This window comes from Nyctereutes procyonoides, unplaced genomic scaffold (assembly GCF_905146905.1).
Source record: "Nyctereutes procyonoides isolate TBG_1078 unplaced genomic scaffold, NYPRO_anot_genome, whole genome shotgun sequence".
Lineage (NCBI taxonomy): Eukaryota > Metazoa > Chordata > Mammalia > Carnivora > Canidae > Nyctereutes > Nyctereutes procyonoides.
Genome location: NW_026575140.1, coordinates 49,188,590 through 49,210,638, shown reverse-complemented (window position 1 = coordinate 49,210,638; position 22,049 = coordinate 49,188,590). Strand labels below are relative to the sequence as shown.

General features: G+C 38.2%; 1 protein-coding gene across 2 annotated transcripts in view; it reads left to right on the top strand.

Annotated features, from left to right (window-relative positions):
- ULK2 (unc-51 like autophagy activating kinase 2) overlaps positions 1 to 22,049 on the top strand; it is an 83,813-nt gene that overhangs the window by 44,757 nt on the left and 17,007 nt on the right. For both annotated transcript variants that reach the window (XM_055305433.1, XM_055305432.1), the window contains exons 14-20: positions 2,184 to 2,244; positions 10,291 to 10,428; positions 14,244 to 14,389; positions 16,317 to 16,397; positions 18,324 to 18,610; positions 19,876 to 20,063; positions 20,668 to 20,771. In XM_055305433.1, the coding sequence (XP_055161408.1) occupies positions 2,184 to 2,244; positions 10,291 to 10,428; positions 14,244 to 14,389; positions 16,317 to 16,397; positions 18,324 to 18,610; positions 19,876 to 20,063; positions 20,668 to 20,771 (1,005 nt within the window). The remainder of the gene's footprint in view (positions 1 to 2,183; positions 2,245 to 10,290; positions 10,429 to 14,243; positions 14,390 to 16,316; positions 16,398 to 18,323; positions 18,611 to 19,875; positions 20,064 to 20,667; positions 20,772 to 22,049) is intronic.

Genomic DNA, 22,049 nt, shown 5'->3' with positions numbered 1-22,049 from the left:
TAGAGTGCAGTATTTATCTCTGAGGACATTAATTACATACATATATTTTTAAACTTTTCTCTGGAAAATATTTCTTTTTTATCTCTCCGAGGTTGTTTTGGAGTCTGGTTTTCAGATTATAAATTCCTTCCTTGGATGTTTGGTAATTGTTGTCTACTCATAATTAAGAATGGAAAATTAGAACGATGTTTGAAAGCCTCCTGTGTAGTGGGTCTTAAGGACAGTGAGTCTACACTGGTGATTTATTTTATATTTGGCTTCTGTTTTCGAGGGCTGCTCACATCTTCTGGAGAAGACTCCCTTATACCACATTGGGGAAACTTCTGTTGGCTAAGGATTCTGTCTTCTTGGGTTTCCTAGGTTAAATAATGCTTCAATCAACTTTGTAACTTCTAAATTTTGTGGCTGTTAATTTGTCTATTCTTTTCTTCCTTGTAAATTTAGGCTCTTCTCTTTTCTCTCCTTCCCTAATATGGTATCATATAAAAATAACCATATAATTAACTAAAACCATTTAAAATCTTTTTATGGGGGCTGCCTGGTTGACTCAGTCATAGAGTGTGTTACTCTTGATCTCAGGGTCAATAGTTCAAGCTCCACATTGGGGGTGGAGCCTACGTTAAAAAAAATCTTTTTGTGGGTCTTTTTGTCCTTAGGGTAATCCCCGTTAGGAATATCCAATCAATTTACTGAGCTTTAAAGTCACTTGAAAGTGACCCTTCTGCTGATAACATTGACAAGTTGATACATAGTTATGTATGACAAAACATGATAAATATTTTGCTTCATTTTGCTTTTGATTCCTAGGGATACTTTTTTCTTTTTGATTTGATTTTGTTTCATAATTATGTATGGCTTCAAACTCAAAGCTACAAAATGAAGTACACTTAGTGAAGTGTAGCCCCAATCCCTGCCCCATCTACCTTGTTCCCTCTGTTACCATGTCAGGAGATACTCTCTTTAAAATAGATACCTTCCTTCCTGACTTCTCTTCATTCTCTTACTCTGATTTATTTTCCTTTATTTACATTTTAAAATATTTTGTTTGTTTTTAGAGAGCGAGAGAGCATGGAGCCTGATGCAGGGCTTGACCCCATAACCCCAAGATCATGACCTGAGCTGAAATCAAGAGTTGAATGCTTAACCGACTAAGCAACTGAGGCACCCCTATTTTCCTTTATATTTCTCATCATGCCTGCTGCTGTTACCTTCTTTCATTACTAGAATGGAAGCTTCATGAGAGTAGGGACTTGAGATGTGTTAAAATAAATGCATTCCTCAATTCTTACTAAGGGCCATTTAGAGAGATATTTGTGTTTGGAGGGCCCCCCCCCCCTTGAGTATAGTTTAGCAGTATAACCTATACTTTTATTTATTTTTTTAGTTTATATTATTTGGTCAACACTGCTATTTTATATCAACACATTAATTATGCCTTTACAGCCATTTAAAATCACACAGACAATGTGATATAGTGGAAATATCAGTAACAAGAATGAGGTGCCCCTGCATTCTGAGCTCAGCTCTGTTCCTATATATAGATGATACAGGAGTAGATGAAGATGGCCTATGGCATGTGCTACTGTGTTTGAGAGGCCCCAGTTTCCATAACGTCTTGTTCAACAACCCAGACAAGACAGGAAAGTGTTATGCAGGATGGGGGTGCTCCAACATTGGGATGAACTAGACTTAGTTTATAGTCATTTGTGCTAGAATGTGACATGTGTGTTCCTAAAATATACCATTCTCTGAAAAAAATTGTTCAATAAAAACCAGAGTTTATGGGCAAATTGGACTTAGGGGCAAAACACTCAAAACGTTGGTGAGTGATGTTGTCAAAAGGAACATGATAAAAATGTTAGCACAATTTTTACTGTGCATGTTGAATGGTGAAGAAATACATAACATTGAAATAAATAGAACCCTTTACCTTGAAAAGACCAGATGTTTGTTTATAGGAGTGGGCGCCAAAGGGTTGTAGCCTGTGAATTCAGCTGAGTGCAGTGTTTTCAGAGTTTATACTCATGGTTTTTAACCTGCTTTTACTCATGGAGGAAATTGCAACATTGGCAGTTGGTAAATCTGTGTTGTCCTCAGAGTTTTCCTAATAATGTTGGAACAATTTACATTTTTTAAGCAGGTGGAAGAGCAGAACTGATGGTATTTTTCTCTTTCTCCTTTAGATGATATGCCAATGGGGACTGCTGGCAGACGTGCTTCAAATGAGTTTTTGGTGTGTGGAGGGTATGTTTATAAGTATATTAAAAGATTTTTCATATTTTGTTTTTTGTGAGTAAAGTTATGGAACTTTGACCATGTTTTTGATTCTAAAGTTTATTCTGTTTCACAATTGGTCATTTCTTTTTTAAAAGTTTAAATTGTAGTAAAAAGCACATGAAATCTGTTGTCTTCACCCTTTCTAAGTTTACAGTTCAGTAGCATTAAGTATATTCACAATTTTGTGCAACCCATCTCCAGAACTTTTTCATCTTGCAAAATGAAAACTCAGTACTCATTATGTAATTATTAGCACACCCCATTTCTCCCACCTCTAGGCACTGGTAACCACTGTTCTACTTTCACTATGGATTTGACTTATACCTCATATAAGTAGAATATACAATATATGTCTTCTTGTGACTGGCATAGTTCAAAGTTCATTCACGTTGTAGCATTTGTCAGAATTTCCTTTTTAAGGCTGAACCATATCCCATTCTATATAATATATATATAATATATATATGTTATATATATATTATATATATTATATATATATACACATACTGTGTTTTGTTTATCCATTCATCTGTTGATGGACAATTGGATTTTTTCTACTTCTTGGCTCTTGTGCATAATTCTGTTATAAATATGAATGTGCAGATATTTGAGACTATGATTTCAATTCTTTTGGGTATATACCCAATATTGGGGTTGCTGAATCATGTGGTATTTCTACTTTTAATTTTCTGAGGAGCTGCCGTACTATTTTCCATAGTGGTTGTACCATTTTACATTCCTACCAACAGTATGGGAGGGTTCCAGTTTCTCTAGATCTTTAGCAACGCTTGTTATTTCTGGTTTGTTTGTTTCTGATAATAACCATCTTAATGGGTGTGAGGTGATATCTCATTGTGGTTTTGATTTGCAATTCTCTGATTAGTGGTTTTGAGTGTCTTTTCATATACTTATTGGCCATTTGTATATCATTTGTTGTTGAGTTATAGTTCGTTATATATTTTGGATATTAACCCTTTATCAGATACATGATTTACAGATATTTTCTCCCATTTCAAAGATTGTCTTTCCACTCTGTTGATGTGTCTTTTGAGCATAGAAGTTTTAGAATTTGATGTAGTCTTATTTGTCTATTTTTTGCTCTGTTGTCTGTTCAGGAAATCATTGCCTAATCCAATGTCATGAAACTTTTTTCCTATGTTTTCTTCTAGGAGTTAATATGGTTTTGGGTCTTATATTTAGCTCTTTAATCCATGTTGAGTTCATTTTTGTATATTATATAAGGTAAGGGTCCAGCTGCATTCTTTGCATGTGGATGTCTAGTTTTCACAGCACCATTTGCTAAAGAGACTGTCTTTTCCCATCAAGCAGTGTTGACATCCTTGTCGAAGATCATTTGTCCATATATGCAAGGGTATGTTTCTGAGCTGTCTATTCCATTCTGTTGGTCTCTATGTCTGTCGTTATGCTAAGCACATTGTTTTGATTACTGTAGATTTGAAGTCAGGAAGTATGAAACCTACTATTTTGTTTTTCTTGTCCAAAATTGTTTTGACTATTCTTTTCCAAAATTGTTGTGACTATTCAGGGTCCTTGCAGATTACATATGAGTTTCTGGGGATAGGTTTTTTTCTGTCTGCAAAAAATGCCATAGAGATTTTGGTAGAGATGACACTGATCTGTATAGATCACTTTAGGTGGTATTGACATCTTAACAGTACTAAATCTTCTAGTTGATAAAGACGGGGTATCTTTTTAAGTTATTTCCAGCAGTGTTTTGTACTTTTCAACATAAATCTTTTACCTCCTTGGTTAGACTTATTTGTATTTTATCTTTTTGATATTATTGTAAATGGCATTGTTTTCTCAATTTCCTTTTTGCATTGTTCATTGTTAGTATATGGAAATGCTATATCTGTGTGTTGGTTTCATATTCTGCAACTTTGCTGAATGTATTATTTTTTTTTAAAGATTTTATTTATTCATCAGAGACATAGAGGGAAAAGCAGGCTCCTTACAGGAAGCCCGATGCAGGGCTCGATCCCTGGACCTGGGATCACACCCTGAGCTGAAGGCAGATGCTCAACTGCTGAGCCACCCAGGCGTTCCTGAATGTATTAGTTCTAACGGCTTTTTGTGTGTGAACTCATTTGGATTTTCTACATTTAAGATCATGTTATCCATGAACAGAAAAAATTTTACTTTTCCCATTCCAATTTGAATGCCTTTTATTTCTTTTTCTTACCTAATTGCTCTGGCTAGGAATTCTATGTTGAATAGAAGTGGTGAGGGCAGGCATCCTTGTCTTGTTCCTGATTATAGAGGAAAGGCTTTCAGTCTTTAACCAGCGAGTATGATGTTATGGGTTTTTATATATGGCGTTTATTATATCGAGGTAATTTTTTTCTATTCCTAGTTTTTAAAATGCTTTTTTTTATCATTAAAGGATGTTGGGATTTTATCAAATGCTTTTTCTGCATGAATTGAGATGGCCATGTGATTTTTGTCCTTCATTCCATTAATGCAGGGTATATTATAAATCACATTTGGTCATGGTATTTTACATCAAATTTCATCAGGGAAATTGTTCTGGTTTTTTTTTTTTTTTTTTTTTTTTTTTTTTTTTTTTGTATCTGTGTGTGGCTTTGATATTAGGGTAATGCTGAACTCATTGAAGACGTTCAGGAGTGTTTCCTCGTCTAGTATGTTGGAACAGTTTGAGAAGTGTTGATGTTAATTCTTTAAATGTTTGGTAGAATTCACCCGTGAAACCATCTGGTCTTGGATTTTTGTTATTGTTAGGAGGTTTTTGAATACTGATCCCATTTCCTTACTAGTTATGGATCTGTTTAGATTTTTCTCTTCATCATCCAGTCTTGATAGGCTATGTGTTTATAGAAATGTATCCATTTCTTCTAGGTTACCCAATTTGTTCATAGTATTCTCTTACAATCCTTTTTATTTCTGTGACATTAGTTGTCATGTTCTTTTATTTCTGATTTTGAGTCTTCTCTTTTTTTTTTTTAGTTAATCTACTTGTCAGTTTTGTTGATTTTTTTTTAAATGCCAACTCTTAGTTTGATTTTTTTTCTATTTTCTCAATTTTGTTTATCTGCACTAATTTATTTATTTGGAGAGAGAGAGCACGAGTATGAGTTGGGGGAGGGATAGAGGGAGAGAACTTTAAGCAGACTTCCCTGCTAAGTGCAGAGCTCAACACAGGGCTTGATCTCACAATCCATGAGATTACAATCTGAGCCAAAAGCAAGAGTTGGATGCCCAACTGACTGAGCCACCCAGGCGCGCCTAGTTTGTACTTTTTCTAATTTGAGGGGTAAAGTTAAGTTTTTGATTTGAGGATTTTTTTTTTTATGTGAGCATTTACAGCCATAAAAGTCTATCTTAGCACTACTTTCCCTATTTCCATAAATTTTGGTATATTGTGTTCACATTTTTTTCTCAATATTTTTAAATTTATTTTGTGATTTTTTTTTGACCTATTGTTTAAGAGTATGTTGTTTAGTTTCTATGTATTTGTGGATTTTCTAGTTTTCCTTCTGTTGATGTCTAGTTTCTATCCATTTTGATTGGAAAAGATGCTTTGTATGATTTCAGTCTTTTAAAATTTCTTAATATTTGTTTTGTAGCCTAATATATGGTCTGTCCTGGAGAATATTTCATGTGCACTTAAGAAAAACATGTGTTGTTCTGTTGGTGATGGGAGGAATATTCTGTATATGTCTACTAGATCCATTTGGTCTAGAATGTTTTTCAAGCCCTGTTTCTTTATTGCTTGTTCATCTGGCTCTTCTGTCCATTATTGAAAGTGGAGTATTGCATTGTTCAGCCGTTATTGTGGAATTGTTTATGTCTCCCTTCAATTCTGTCAATATCTGCTTCATGTATTTGGGAGCACTGATGTTTAGTGCATAGATATTTATAATTGTTACATTTTGTTGGTTAATTGATCCTTTAATTGTGTCCTTTTTTGTCTTTTATAACAATGATTGACTGAAAGTCTCTTTTGTCTGATACTAATATTGCCACTTCTCTCTTTTGGTTACTATTTGTCTGGAATATCTGTTTTTTTTTTTTAAAGATTTATTTATTTTAGAGAAAGCTTGGGGCCGGGAAGAAGAAGGAGAGAGAATCTTAAGCAGGCTCCCTGCTGGGCACAGAGCCTGACATGGTGCTCCATCTCACATGAGATCCACGACCCTGGGATCATAACCTGAGCTGAAACCAAGAGTTAAATGCTCAGCTGACTGCACCACCAGGGCGCCCCTGGGATATCTTTTTCCATCCTTGTACTTTCAGCCTAATAGGGGAGGATTTGTTATTGCTACTTTGTTAGTTTTACATATGTCTGTGGCTTTTTTGTCGGTTTTCTCTTATTACCCTTCTTTGTGTTTTGTTGATCTTGCTGTAGTGACATGCTTTGATTCTCATTTCCTATTGTGTATATTCTATATTCTTTTTTTTTCTATAGATATATTCTTTATGGTTACTTTGGGACTACTTAAAATATCTTAAAAGTTACAACAATTCCTTTTAAACTGATAACTTCAATTGCATACAAAAACTCTGCTCCTATAGAGAGTATACCTCTCCTATGTTATTGATGTCACAGATTGCTTATGAGTTCCTAATAGTAACATAGATTTATAGGTTCTTTTGGTGCTTTTGTCTCTTAGATTATTATTATTTTTTAAAGATTTTGTTTATTTATTCATGAGAGACACAGAGAGAGATAGAGAGAGGCAGAGACATAGGCAGAGGGAGAAGCAGGCTCCATGCAGGAAGCTGGATGTGGGACTCCATCCCGGAACTCCGGGATCATGCCCTGAGCTGAAGGCAAACGCTCAACCGCTGAGCCACCCAGGCGTCCCTGTCTCTTAGATTCTATATAAAAATTGGGGCATGCTGGTCTTAAAAGAGAGGGGGAAATAGTGATAGCAGAACTACATAACAACTCTGAAAGGTTGTCTTCTGTCATCAGTCTGTTTCCCTCTACTTTGAGAACAGCGTGTCCCAAATGGGAGCTGCTCTTTCAGTCTACTTCCAGGGGTTGTGGGAGGGAGTGTAGAAAGGGGTTCAGAGAGAGGTAGTATTTTGAGAAGAATAATATAGTCTACCACAAGATGTTAAGTGCATGTGGAGACAAATTATTAAAAATACATTAAAATATGCTGTATGCAAAATTAAAATGGTTCAATGCAGGTACAAGACCTTCTTTGCAGAGCCATTAAAATTTTGTATCTCCATGTCCCAATAACTATCATCTTATATGCCAGTCTTTGTAATGTTAGTGGTAGTATACCCCGTTCTTTCCTTAGAACCTCACTTTTATTGAAATTATTATTATTATTATTTAAATATTTTATTTATTCATAGAGACAGAGAGAGAGAGGCAGAGACACAGGCAGAGGGAGAGGCAGGCATCATACAGAGAGCCTGACGTGGGACTCAATCCAGGGTCTCCAAGATCACGCCCTGGGCTCCAGGCGGTGCTAAACCGCTGCGCCACTGGGGCTGCCCTTATTGAAATTATTTTGAAATATTTATCTCTTTGTAGGAAATTTTCTGACCTCCAGACAAAAATGATTCATTTCAGTAAAATAAAAGTCTGTTGTATTGTGGACAGACTGCTCAGTCTTTCTGGTATTCCACTCAGGTCAAAGACAACTTTCCACATAGAGAATCTTCTGAACTGCTGCACCTACTGGAGATGGAAAGGATGTGCTGGAGACTCAGGGCATACAATGACCTTCCCTCTCCTCTCCTTGGGCTTAGGGAGTCAAGTAACGGTTGAATTGTGTTATTAATATAAAGCTAGACAGAAAAGTGGCCGTAGTGGTCTTTACTAGCAGGAGCTCTGGGAATTTTTCCAGGGAAGACTTTGTATATGAACAAGTCTGCTTGAAGGTTCTGTCCAGAGACGGAGACCACATTTATAGAACACCTGCCATGAAAAAAAAAAAAAAAAAAAAATAACACCTGCCATGGCTATTCATCTTCTCACCTGCTGAGAGAGGATTGCTTGAGATTCTCCGAGAGAGGTGTTTTGAATTATGTATGAAGCTGCTGAGTTTACTTCTTAGAGTAGTTTTATTATGTTCTAATTTCCCTTTGGTGATTAACAAGTACAGGAAAAATATTAGAAGTTGACAATGTACATGTAAAAAAAAATTTGCAGATGTACTTCACCAACAATTTACTTACTCACTGAATTGAGACAGTAGAAAAGTGATGTCTCTTCATTCACATTCTGATCTTTGATGGCTGTGCTGGTTGTTCTCTTATCAAGGAATTTAGCTTCTAAGGCCTTTGTGTGCGCTGGGTTACAGGCATCAGAGATAGTGAATTCTCATAAAGCTGTTTAGTTTCCAGTAGTAGAAGTTTTTTGTTTTATTTTAATCTTCAGGTTATGAGTCAACTTCATAATCAGGTATATATATATTAAAATCACAAATCATTGCATTTAAAAGATACTTATTGTTACACTTGACACTAATAACATCATGTGTCGACTATACTTCAATATAGAAGGATGGATGGATGGATAGATGGATGGATAAATAAATACATGAAACTTAATGGCAATTACCTAAATGAAAAATAGAGCTTATAGACTAAAAGCTAGAAACAACACTACTGACTATAGTGTGGTTAACACTAAAGGTTTAGTTTTCTTGCAAGATGAGAAGTCAAAATAAATAGTTGTTGCCTTCATTTCTGTGGCTCAAGGAAGTTGTCTCCAATTCTTTTGGCCTGTTCTTCATGGGTTAAAAGTAGCTGCTGAAGCTCCAGCAAGCATACCCATGTTCTGGGTAGGAGGAAAGAGGGAGAATAGATAGATTTCCATTTACATCTCATTAACCAAGAAAGGTATATGACTACACCCATGGCTGCAAAGGAGTCTGGGATGTGTCATAATTTCACTGAGCAAATCACCACCTTCCATAAAATTTGAGTTCTGCTAGTAAGAAAGACTGGGTGAATGGGTATGGAGGAAAGCAACTAAGAGCTTTATTATGGATGAGATTTTCTTTTTATTTAAATATTAAATACTCTAATGGTTCAAAAAGCTCTAAAGTGACACTATAGAAGATAATCATACTGTTTGTTAGATAAGTAGACCTACAATCTCTTTATATTTGTAATGTTGTAATTTGAGAAAAAGTGTTAGACTAGTGTGGCTTTTTTAGTATGATAGAAGGGCAGGGGGATCCCCGAGTGGCTCAGCGGTTTAGCGCCTGCCTTCGGCCCAGGGCGTGATCCCTGGAGTCTTGGGATCGAGTCCCGAGTCGGGCTTCCTGCATGGAGCCTGCTTCTCTCTCGGCCTGTGTCTCTCATGAATAAATAAATAAAATCTTAAAAAAAAAAAAAAAAAGGAAGGGCAGAGAATGAAATAAATCATCTTTTTTTTAAGGTCCAGTATTGTCCCTGATGTTTTCTGTTAGTTTGTAAATTGAATTGAAAGGACATATTTTTAAATTTATGAAAAGCAAGGAAAGAGGCTATTACAGAAACCCAATACTAACACTTTAGCATGTGGACTTTAGATCAGTAATGTGCTTTGAGAATTGTACAGTGTTATTTTCAGTCTTTTTAAAAGTCAGAGTTCTTTGGGAATGCTTTCTGCATTCATGCTTTTGTAAACATTCCAGTCATCTTTGCTCTTGAACTTCCTGTTCTTTTACCCAGCATATTTTCCTAGAAATATTTTTTCCCTCACATAATAATGAATAGCAGAATGTGAGCAGATGAAACTGAGTTTTGCCAACCTACAGACTTTTCCTATTGTTGTAGAGGAATGTTTTTCCAGATCTTGTTATAATTCTTTGTCTTCAACATGCCTATGAATGCCTGAAGAGTTCTTTAAATGACTAATGTGATTTTTTGGCCTTATTTTTGAGATGATTGTTTTTTATTCACGTGGAAGTGATCATTTGGCTTCTTCTAAAATTTTCTCTAAATATCACCAAGGTGTCAAATGAAAGAAAAACAGTCTTACTTGGATGTCTTTCCTTTTTCAATAAATTATGGTTGCAGGCAGTGCCAGCCTACTGTGTCACCTCACAGTGAAACAGCACCAATTCCAGTTCCTACTCAGATACGGAATTATCAGCGCATAGAGCAGAACCTTACATCTACTGCCAGCTCTGGCACAAATCTACATGGTTCTCCAAGGTGAGTATTTTTTCTTTTCCCTTTTAAAAATTTTGTTGTTGTTATTGAAAGATCTATTGTGTCCATGGCTGACATAATTGACATAATCTCTTACATGTGTATATAATGAACAGGTACAAAACTGAATAATAAAAACTTTTGTAATGCATCTATTGAACTAAGCTATTTAAGCTTAGCTGGATAATAATAGTGTGATATGTATATATGATAATTCTTAAGAATTAAGGAAGAACTTGTTAAAGAAAATGAAATCTCACCAGTTATAGCAGATCATTTACATATTATTTATTTCCTCCACATCCTGAAACCCCACTAATGTAGTAAGAACAAAAAGGTCTAAGTCCACAAAGACAAGGAAAATAAAGAATACCTGCTCAGCAGGTGAAAGGTTTCAGCACACTTCTGGAAAACTGAAGGAAGATGAAAGAGGGGTGCCTCCTGTAGGAGGACGGGTGTCAGAGTGCTCCACAGTGCTCCTGAGACCCAGGTCCCACAGAGTTCAGGGAGGGCAGGGATGCAAGTGAGGCATAAGGCTGAAAACAGAAAAGTACAATCTGGACAAAGAAAAGAAAACTTATTTTAAAAATGTGTAGATTTTCCCCTTAGAAGTAGATTAGAGACTGCATCCATAATCAGAACAAAATGCTTTTGAAAACAATCAAAATCAAAAAGACCTCTTGGACATTGCAAAATGTAACTGAAATAAAAATAAATGTTGGAAGACAAAGTTGAGGCCATATGTGAAATAGATGAATCAAATAGGGAAGACAGAAACTATGAATAAAAATTATTCAAGTGTTAGTTAATGTAGGCATTCCAGAGAGAACAAGTTGAAGAAGTTGAGAACAAAATGTTGAAGAAGAAAATATCCAGGAAATAATCAAGAAAAAGATTTCTTGGAGAATACAAGATTTTAGATTAAAAGGTCCCACCAAATTCATAGTTCAATGAATGGAAAAAGATTCACAGTATCTCATAGGATGAGATGAAAACTCATGAGAGGTTCTATAAAGGACATTATGATAATATCTGTGAAAATTATTAATGCATATATCTTTTGAATCCAGCACTTTAACTTCTGGTAACTTGTTCTGTAGATACACAGTCCTTGCCTGTGTATGTGTTCCATATATACAGGTTGTTAATTGCTATAATAGCAGAGGATGAGAAATAAGCCAAGTGCCCATGAGTAAGTGACTAAATTATGAACATCCATCTATGACAGTGGAACGCCTTCCATAAAGAGGAAGGAAGCTCTGTATGCACTGAAGTAGAAAATTTCCCAAGGTATATTATAAAATGAAAAAAGCAGATTGATAGCAGAATTAGCAGTGGCGTTCAAAGTGTCGTTTGTGTGTGGCTCCCTTTCAAAAGCTCCATGAGGTCAAAAGTGTTTTCATAATGATATTGGGACACTGTTTGCTTTTTTTCTCACTATGTTGACACATGCACTAATGGTGCAAAAGCAGCGATGTGCAAACTGCTGGTGCCTTAAAATGCATCAAGGTAGTGGCACCCAACTGCCTGGTGATTTTTCATATCTTTTACCACCACACATTAGTGGTACCAAGGAATATGTTTAACAAACCGGTAAAAGTTACTATTTCTCTTTGAAAAATCACAACCTTAAGTGGCTTGTGGGCATAGAGCCCTTTTGGCAAACATTGGAGTAGTTCTCTTAAGGAGAAGCACTTGTATGTTTGTTCTAGTTGCAAGTTGAACTAGCTCCTTTTTTCATGGAACACCATTTTTTTTTAAAAAGATTTTATTTATTTATTCATGAGAGAAACAGAGAAAAAGAGAGAAGCAGAGACACAAGCAGAGGGAGAAGCAGGCTCCATGCAGGGAGCCTGACGTGGGACTCGATCCCTGGTCTCCAGGATCACACCCTGGGCTTAAGGTGGCGCTAAACTGCTGAGCCACCCCGGCTGCCCGAAACACCATTTTTTCATGAAAGAACAACTGAGCATAGGTTGTGGGCATCGGCAGCCATTTCGTTGAAAATGAACTAAGTCTGCCTAGTAAACAAGTGACATAAAATTTGAGCTCTAGAGCAAAAATTAAAATTTTTAAAAACCTGTATTCACCACTGAGATCTTGACAGCTTTTGTTAGGTCTTTTTTTTTTTTTTGTATTTTTTTTATTGGAGTTCTATTTGCCAACATATAGCAGAACACCCCATGCTCATCCCATCAAGTGCCCCCCTCAGTGCCTGTCACCCAGTCACCCCATCCCCCCCCCCCGCCCACCTCTCTTTCCACTTCCCTTCGTTCGTTTCCCAGAGTTAGGTGTCTCTCATGTTCTATCACCCTCACTGATATTCTGTTAGGTCTTCATGGTCATTTCTGTTAAGATTTGTGGTGATATCTTGGTATGGATGAGACTTTTTGATATCATGTGATGTGGTCATTTTGGAATATCTGCATAACTCATGCAACCAACATTTTTCAAAATACCAAATGTTTAAAAATCCTGCATAGGTAAAAGATCCAGTCCAAATACAAGATTTGCAAAAGATTAGAGCCTAATGTAATAGAGTACAAAATTTCATTGGCATGGTTTCAGATTCCACATTGCAACTATTCTTTTAGAAATTTCTGAGTCTTGGGATCCCTGGGTGGCTCAGTGGTTTAGCACCTGCCTTTGGCCCAGGGCCTGATCCTGGAGTCTTGGGATCGATTCCCACATTGGGCTCCCTGCATGGAGCCTTGCTTCTCCCTCTGCCTGTGTCTCTGCCTCTCTGCCCCTCTCTCTGTGTCTCTCATGAATAAATAAATGAAATCTTAAAAAAAAAAGAAGAAGAAAGAAATTTCTGAGTCTTGATGTAATATCAAAGACGAGTATCACAAATATCTGAAAAGGCTACCAAAATATTCCTTCTTTTTCTGGTTACATATCTGTGTAAGGCTGGATTTTCCTCATGTGCATTCCCCCATATATTGTGCTATACAAAAGATTGAATGCAGAAACAATTCTGAGTATATGTCATCTATTGAGTCACACATTAGAGAGATTTACAAAAATATAAAACCGTGTCATACTTCTCATGAATTTATTTTGTTTGGAAGATATAATTAATCTTCATAATCTTACATTATGTGTAATAAGATTATTATTTTAATGAATTATTAATTACCAATTTTTTCAGTTTTAACTTCTCATACAGTAAATACCAATAGATATAAATTTCATAAATAAAAACTCTGGGATAGGGTGCCTGGGGGGCTCAGTTGGTTAAGTGTCCAGCTCTTTATTTCAGCTCAGGTCATGATCTCAAGCCCTATGTTGGGCTCTGTGCTGGGCATGGAACCTGCTTAAGATTCTCTTTCTTTCTCTCTCTCTGCCCCTCTACCACCATCTCTCTCCTTAAAAATAAACAACAAAAATCTGTGGGATATTCAGTGATTTTAAGAGTATAAAGGGAACCTAAAATTTAAAAAAATTTGAAAATAGTTGGTATAGTATATATTACCTTTGTTAAAATAAGATGAAAATAAGATATTTTCAGCTTGTTTGCTTGTATATGAATTAAGGAATTCTGGAAGGATATATTAGAAACTAGAAATAGTGGTAACCTTTGGAATAGAATTGAGGGAGTGTCAAGAATTAGGCAGACAAAAAAAAGAGACAGACAATACAAGGATGGGAGATGGGAGGGAGACTTCACGCCATATAATTTTATACATTTTATATTTGTTCCATGTGACTGTATTATATATTTTTAAAAATTCTACTCCATGGCATGTCGTTAGGAAGTTTTAGAAAAAAAGGACGAGAGTCCCAGAATATGCCAATAATTTTATTTTTCTTTTCAGATCTACAGTGGTACGAAGGTCTAACACCAGTCCTATGGGCTTCCTCCGGCTGGGATCTTGCTCCCCAGCACCAGCAGACACAGTACAGACAGTTGGACGAAGACTCTCCACTGGGTCTTCCAGGCCTTACTCACCCTCCCCCTTGGGTAAGGAGTAAAGCTGTTTTCAACTTTTTTTTCATTATGACAAATCTGACATGACACTACACTCTCTTTAGGAACGTTGGCTCACAGCAGTGAGTCTCAGCTGATGGGGAGCCATATCCTACCCCTCCAAATCTCTGCCTTACTCCCGACCCCCACCTGAGCATCTCTATACACATTTGTTGGGACCTCTATTGGAAATATAATAATATAAATGGATCCTATGGATAAAAAGTATCTCCATTGGGTTTGGGCCCTGAACGCACAAAATCAGAAACCTTAGATTAAAGTATGTTAAACACTCACCCTTTTTACCGCTCAGATTTATGAGGATTCAAAGACAGTAGTGTACAACGGCTCTGGCTTCTGCCCATCAGGGGCCTTCCAGCTCTGGGAGGAGGATGGTGACATGCAGTCTAGGCTTTTCTTTCTCTCCTGGAAAGTCTGCACAGCATAAGGGGAATGCCAGAACAAGCAGTGCAATAGCAGCAACAACAAAAACCCAACCAAACAGAAAAACGAACCTTAGACCACATCTTTAGTGAAACTGAGAGACAAAGGAAATGCTCCAACTTCAGAATACATGCAAGAGAGGCCAAAGCAGCTGAGATTGCAGAATCTGTGAGAGATAGCACTGGTGTGGGGGCATAGAGCAGGAGTGCAGAGAAAGCCCAGGGCAGTGGACCTCAAACTTGCCCTCCCCATGTGTGTGAGTATACACACACACACACACACACACACACACACACACACACACATTTTTATGTATGTTTTACTTCTAAAAGAAGAGCCCTCCGCCCTCAGGCAGAACTGCTGAGTAAGAGTAGGGGAATGTGAAGAAACTTCAGGAGAGGCAGAGTGAGAAGAATTGAAGTATGCCCAGGAGCCCTCATTCAAGAAGCCAAAAAACCAAAAACCATGATAATGTTTTTAAAAATGTGTATCACCACCTCACCTGTTGCAGTGGCTTTGAAGCTGTGTTTTAGCTGGAAAAATCTTCTGGGAGCAAAATCCTGGTCGTCCCTCAACCTCTAGCAGCTCCCATGGCACCTCAGGGTCTCCAGAGATAGGGTCCAGGCCTTAATCCTTGCACTGGAAGAAAAGGTGCCCCCTTGGGATCTAACCTTTGCCTGCCTACTTAACCACTTGGTGGCCTCTTGTTTTTACAGACCTATGTCTCCTGTCTGCTTAAAATTCCCGGGCTCTCCCAGCTCTTCCTCTTGTTGGTTTGGGCTCTCAGAGGTAGCTGCAGAGACATGCCAGAGTCACTGGGGAGGCCCCTGTGATGAACATGGGGGGTAAGGTGAGAGGGAGGAGTCTGAGGGAGCCCCTTCAGACCACTTGCAGCTCTGACCCCTGTAAGGGGGAGAGGAACGTAGGAGGAGTGGGCACTGGAGCCTTGACTAGAGTAGAATTCTAAGAATGTTTTGGTGAGGCCCAAGGAGTGTCCCGGAGCACTCAATTGTCCATATCCTCTGACCTGCTTGAACTAGTGGTTCTGCCCACATGCAGCCATTGGCTGGGAGCAGCCTTGGGGAGCAGGCCTTGGCAGGAGCATCAGGAACATGATGGATGCAGCAAGACAGCGGCTGGGCTGTCCATCACCTGTGTCCCTGAAGTTCCATAAGCCTCAAACACAACCAGCTCTTTGTACTTCTCTCTTAAGTGGCATACCTGTTACAGGCCTCAGTTTGTTTACGTGGCTTTCTTTCCTGGTGATCCTTTTTCAGGGCAGATTATATGGTTCTTTTGATTGTAGTGTGTCCAACCCCCAGTACATCAGTCCTCAGTAAGTGCCAGCTGCAATAAACCTTTGCTCATCAAATTTTGTAAACTACAATGTGCTATGGGGTTTGTACATGTGCTCCCTGTTTGCATTCTTCCCAGTTTTGAATCACCTCTCCTTCCTTTCCCTGTTTCCCACTCATAGTTGGGACCATTCCTGAGCAGTTTAGTCAGTGCTGCTGTGGGCATCCTCAGGGTCATGAATCCAGGAGTAGAAACTCATCAGGTAGGAGATATATTTGGTATATTAATAATTTTAATCCTGTTATAAGTAGGTTTGGGTTATGTTTTTCTACTCTTCTCAAAGGAATAGAACTGATACAAAATATTCTGTTGTCCTACTTTTTAGAATCTTGGTCTGTTTTAGCATATCGTATAGTCAATCAAATATCTCCTTTTGGGTATCTGATTCTTTTATGAAAATAAGTCTTGGGAATTAAGTAATTGAGCTAAAAATTCATAGATAATGAAAATCAATCTAGAAAGGGAAATTTCATTCCTTTAATTAATACTATTCTTGGTAAGAGCAACCAGTTAGCATGAGATAAACAAGAAATATAGAAGTTTATTTACTTTATTCTTTTTATTTTTTAATTTTAGTTTTTTAGATTTTATTTATTTATTCATGAGAAACACACAGAGAGAGGCAGAGACACAGGCAGAGGGAGAAGCAGGCGCCATGCGGGGACCCTGATGCGAGACTCGATCCCAGAACCCCAGGATCACGACCTGAGCCGAAGGCAGACACTCAACCACTGAGCCACCCAGGATTCCCAAGTTTATTTGCTTTAATGTAAAATATATATACTCCTGAAAAGATCCGTGCAAATCACACTGTTATAAGTCAAATTTTATTATATGTGCATTTGAGGAGTTGGCCAATTAAAGGAATCCTGTATCACTGAGAAAAGCACTCTTAGTTTTTCATATTTCATGTTTCCCTAAAAATCTTCAATAACTTTCTCCAGATTTATAACATTTTGCTACTAATTTTATTTGTCTGTGCATATTTATATGCATATATACGTATACACACATGGCAGAACCCAGTTCTGAAATATTAAATACCAGATTTAGGATGAGATTAAGCTAGGAGTGGTTAGTAGCAAAAGCTCCAATTTCATTTTTGGGAAGATTATTGTTATAGGTCCTTATCATTATTAGTGGTAATTTGTCATGCAAGAAGCTCCAAAGAATTTGTAACTGGAGCTCCAGCCTTACTTAGTAGACCTGAAGATGGCAATAACAAGGTTTGTGTGAGGGAATTCTCTTGCTGTTGCCAGCTGTTCACCAGATCAAGAGCCTATTTCTAGGGCTTTTAATATGGTGTCCCCTTCACAGAACATAAAGACTTCTAACTCTGGGAAATGAACTAGGGGTGGTGGAAGGGGAGGAGGGCGGGGGGTGGGGGTGAATGGGTGACGGGCACGGAGGGGGACACTTGACGGGATGAGCACTGGGTGTTATTCTGTATGTTGGTAAATTGAACACCAATAAAAATTAATTTATAAAAAAAAAATATATATGGTGTCCCCTTAAGAAGCAACAGTATCTGTGAACAGGTGTTTTCTTTGTAGAGAATATGGACACTTTAGATTAAAATGAATTTCATTAATGAAACTGATAAAAATGAATAAATTATCCATATATGCTTATAACCTTTTTAGACAAGTAAAATAAAATCCCAGAAAAATGTATTATGTATTTAGATAAAAGGTTATTCTGGAAAAGTTTCTTTTAGCTGCTTATATGAGAAAAGAGAGTAATACATTAATATCCCCAAGTACATACATAAAAAATAGAAATCATTTTGTCTAGCATAGGTTTTAGTAGTTTTTATTAACTCTGGCCATTTATGATAGAGTTCCCTTTTGTGCTAATCAGACCATCCATTAATCTGAGTTATCTGCTGGCTGCTGACAAAAGCAGCCAACACACCCATCACCATTACCTTCTGTCTCCTGAGAATACCAATGACAGTGTGCTTGTCGCTGTTTTGTAAAAGATGCCCCACAACAGTCTCTTGTCAGATACATAGTTTTTAAAATATTTCCTGAAGAACATGACATTCCTTAGAATTCTCATTTTAAGAATTGTCTTCTCAAGTGTCTTCCCTGCATGCTGAGTTAACATGCATGCACATCCTTGGTAGGTTCTCCAGTGCCACAGGCTCAGTCACCACAGCCTCTCCTGTTGGGCGCTAGACTGCAGAGCGCCCCTACCCTCACCGACATCTACCAGAACAAGCAGAAACTCAGAAAGCAGCACTCGGACCCTGTGTGCCCATCCCATGCTGGGACTGGGTACAGCTACTCCCCCCAGCCCAGTCGGCCTGGCAGCCTTGGAACCTCTCCCACCAAGCACATGGGGTCCTCTCCTCGGAGTTCTGACTGGTTCTTTAAAACTCCTTTACCGACCATCATTGGCTCTCCTACTAAGGTGTGTTTTATTAAACTCTTTTGTTGGTGTTATGACTTTGTTAAATTACCATTTATTAAATGGAACACAGGGTGCCAGATGGTGAGCTCAGGTTCAGCAGCAGACCACAAGAGAAACTGAAATAGAGAAGTCCACTACTCACATGTCCAGACAGAAGTATCTGGCATGCCTTGAGAGGCCTGGAGAGGCCACACAGGGATGTCAAGGCACGAGCAGACAGAGAAAGGACCTGCGGCATATACCTTTATTAGGGTCTGGGGATGGAGTGCTTTGGGGTTCCTGATCTAAAGCTGGATAGATCCATTCAAACCACAGAATGGGATTCTGGTACACTCCATAGGAGTTTTATGTGTGCGACACACAGAGGGAGACTTTAGACCACCAGGGGGAGTCATATCCAGAATTTAACATCTATTCACGCTGCAGGCTGCTCTCCAGGGCGTGTGCTTGCCTGAGGGGCTAGTGTCAGTTTAAGGTCCCTGCAGCCACATGGCCACACAAAATGGATGCAGTCAGCAGTACTGTGGAGTAGCTTAGCTGGACTCTCAACAGCAGGTCGTAAACTAGTCAGTACAGTAGTCCCCCTTGTCCCCAGGGGATATGTTCCAAGCCCCTCAGTGGGTGGAATCTGGAACTACAGATAGTATGATAAAGTTTAATTTAGAAGTTAGGCACAGTAAGAGATTAATTAACAGTAACTAATAATAAAATAGAACAGTTGTAACAGTATGCCACAAGAGTTATGTGAATGTTGTCTCTCTCAAAATACCTTCTTGTGCTGTAGCCACCTTTCCTGTTGTGGGGATTGAGGCGGCAACCTCGCTGCATGATGAGATGAAATGATGTGAGTGGTGTAGGCATGTGACTGAGTGTTAGGCTACCAATGACCTCCTGATGATACATGAGAGGGAGGATCACCTGCTTCCAGATTGAGCGTGGCCACAGAAAGTGAAACCATGGATATAGGGACTACTGTACTTATGGGAAAGGTTCATGATGAGAACGGCTACAACATAATGAGAACTTGCTATGTGTCAAGCACAGTCTAAGTACTTTACTTGCTAAATGCTATATATACATTATCCCACTTATTCCCAAGTAAAGGAAATTGAGGCTAGAGAGTGTGAATGAACTGTCCAAGGTCACAGAGGAAGAGTCCATATGTGAATCCAGGTCTGACTTATATTCTGACTGCTGTGTCGCTCAGCCTGACAATTCTGAGTGCTGCATACATCATAGTAATCAGCTTACGTATGTTTCCTTAGACCACAGCTCCTTTCAAAATACCTAAAACTCAAGCGTCTTCCAACCTGCTAGCCTTGGTTACTCGTCATGGACCTACTGAAGGGCAGTCTAAAGATGGGAATGACCCACGGGAATGCTCTCATTGTCTCTTAGTTCAAGGAAGTGAGAGGCAGAAGTCTGAGCAGCAGAACAAAGCAGTGTTTGGCAGGTAAAAGATACCATTTCCTTCCAGCTTTCTTTTTTCTTTTTTCTTTTTTTTTTTTTTTTTTTAAGATTTTATGTATTCATGAGAGAGAGAGAGAGGCAGAGACAGGCAGAGGAAGAAGCAGGCTCCCTGTGGGGAGACTAAAATGGGACTCCATCCCAGGACCCTGGGATCACACCCTGAGCTGAAGGCAAATGTTCAACCACTGAGCCACCCAGGTGTCCCCTCTTCCAGCCTTCAATGAGAAAACTGTAATAGTATATATATTTCTATTATAAAGACAAACCAAACCAAATGAGTTTAGTAGCTGGGTTATGCCATGGGTTAATGATATGAACTGTATACATTTAGAAACTTTGAAAACCACCGGTGCTTACTGTAACTGTGAATACAGAGCTGTAACTAAATTTCCTGAATGTTCTATGTCTGCTTTTTGTTTGGTTTATTGAAGTTCATCTTTGCCTTGAATTGTCTAGTATCTATTTTTTATCTCCTTATTCTGACTTCCATTAACCCTTTTGTGGTTCGGCTGAAATCCCCCTTATTGTCTAAATGTCTGGGCTTTTAAAGTATACATTTCCATTATTAACATTATTTTTCATTCTAGATCTGTCAGTACTGGGAAATTATCAGATCAACAAGTGAAGATACCTTTAGGTGGACATCAGGGCAGCACAGACAGTTTAAATACAGAACGACCAATGGATATAGGTAAGAAAAATATGCTTTTTTCTAGGCAGGTAATTTGTTAGTATGTGCATTAATTTGCTATTATTGTTGCCATAGCACAAATATGGTGGTTTAAAACAATAGACACTTACTATCATGCAGGTCAGAGGCCTCTAGTGGGTCTCACTGGGCTAAGATCAGTATGTTGACAAGACTGCACTCCTTCTGGAGGCTCTAGGGGAGAATGCATTTCCTTGCCTTTTCCAGCATCTAGAGACTGCCCTCATTCCTTGGCTTGGGGGTCCTCTTCCATCTTGAAAGCTGACAATGGCCAATCTAGATTCCAACTTTCTGCATTCCTATTCTACACATTTAAAGGACCCTTGTAATTACATTGGACCCATTGAGTAATCTAGGATAATCTCTTTGTTTTAAGGTCAGGTGATAACCAATTTTGGTTCCATCTGCAACTTTATCCTTTGCCATGTAATGTAGCCTATTCACAGGTTCCAGGCGCTAAGACATGGGCATCTTTGGCTGGGTTGGAGGGCAGGAGAAAGTAATTATTTTACCTATCTGCTTCTGTTGACTGTTCAGACTCTTACCCAGATTTCACCCACCCCCTGCCACTTTATCTTCTTTCTCAGCACATCAAGACAGGGGGTGCTTGTTGAGGTATCTTGATGATCACCAGTTATGAGTTAGAAGAAATTCTGACCCAAGATTGGTTTTTATTGGTAGGCTAAAACTGCCCAAAGTTAGCTAAAAACACACGTACTCTTGAGCATTTCTTAATACAGTGAGTAGAACCTATAAAAACAAAAACAACCATAGGTCACTGAGATCCCTTGGCATTTCATAGTTGTTTCAGGGACTCTTATATCCACAGACCCACATCTAGATTACTTGGACTACTTGTCAAAAAAAAAAAAAAAAAACCCAAAGGGTTGGTTGTAGGCCATGACCTAGACTTGTTTAACCGGATTTTCTAGGAATGGATTCTAGGAATCTGTATTTTTAACAAACTCCCCCCATGATTATTATATACACTTAAATTATTGACTCTCCCATTAGTGTCCAAAGAAGGAATATCTGGACCATCAAATATCTGATTGAACATGATTTCTAATCCAAAGAGAATACTCCACTCTTTCTTGTTTGCATGGTTTCTGAAGAGACGTCCAATGTAATTGTTACCCTTCTTCCTCTATAGGTGAGGTGTTTTTTCTTTGGCTTCTTTCAAGATTTTTTCTTTGTGTTTGATTCTCTGCAGTTTGAATATGATATGTGTAGGTATAATTTTTTTGGTGTTCCTCTGGC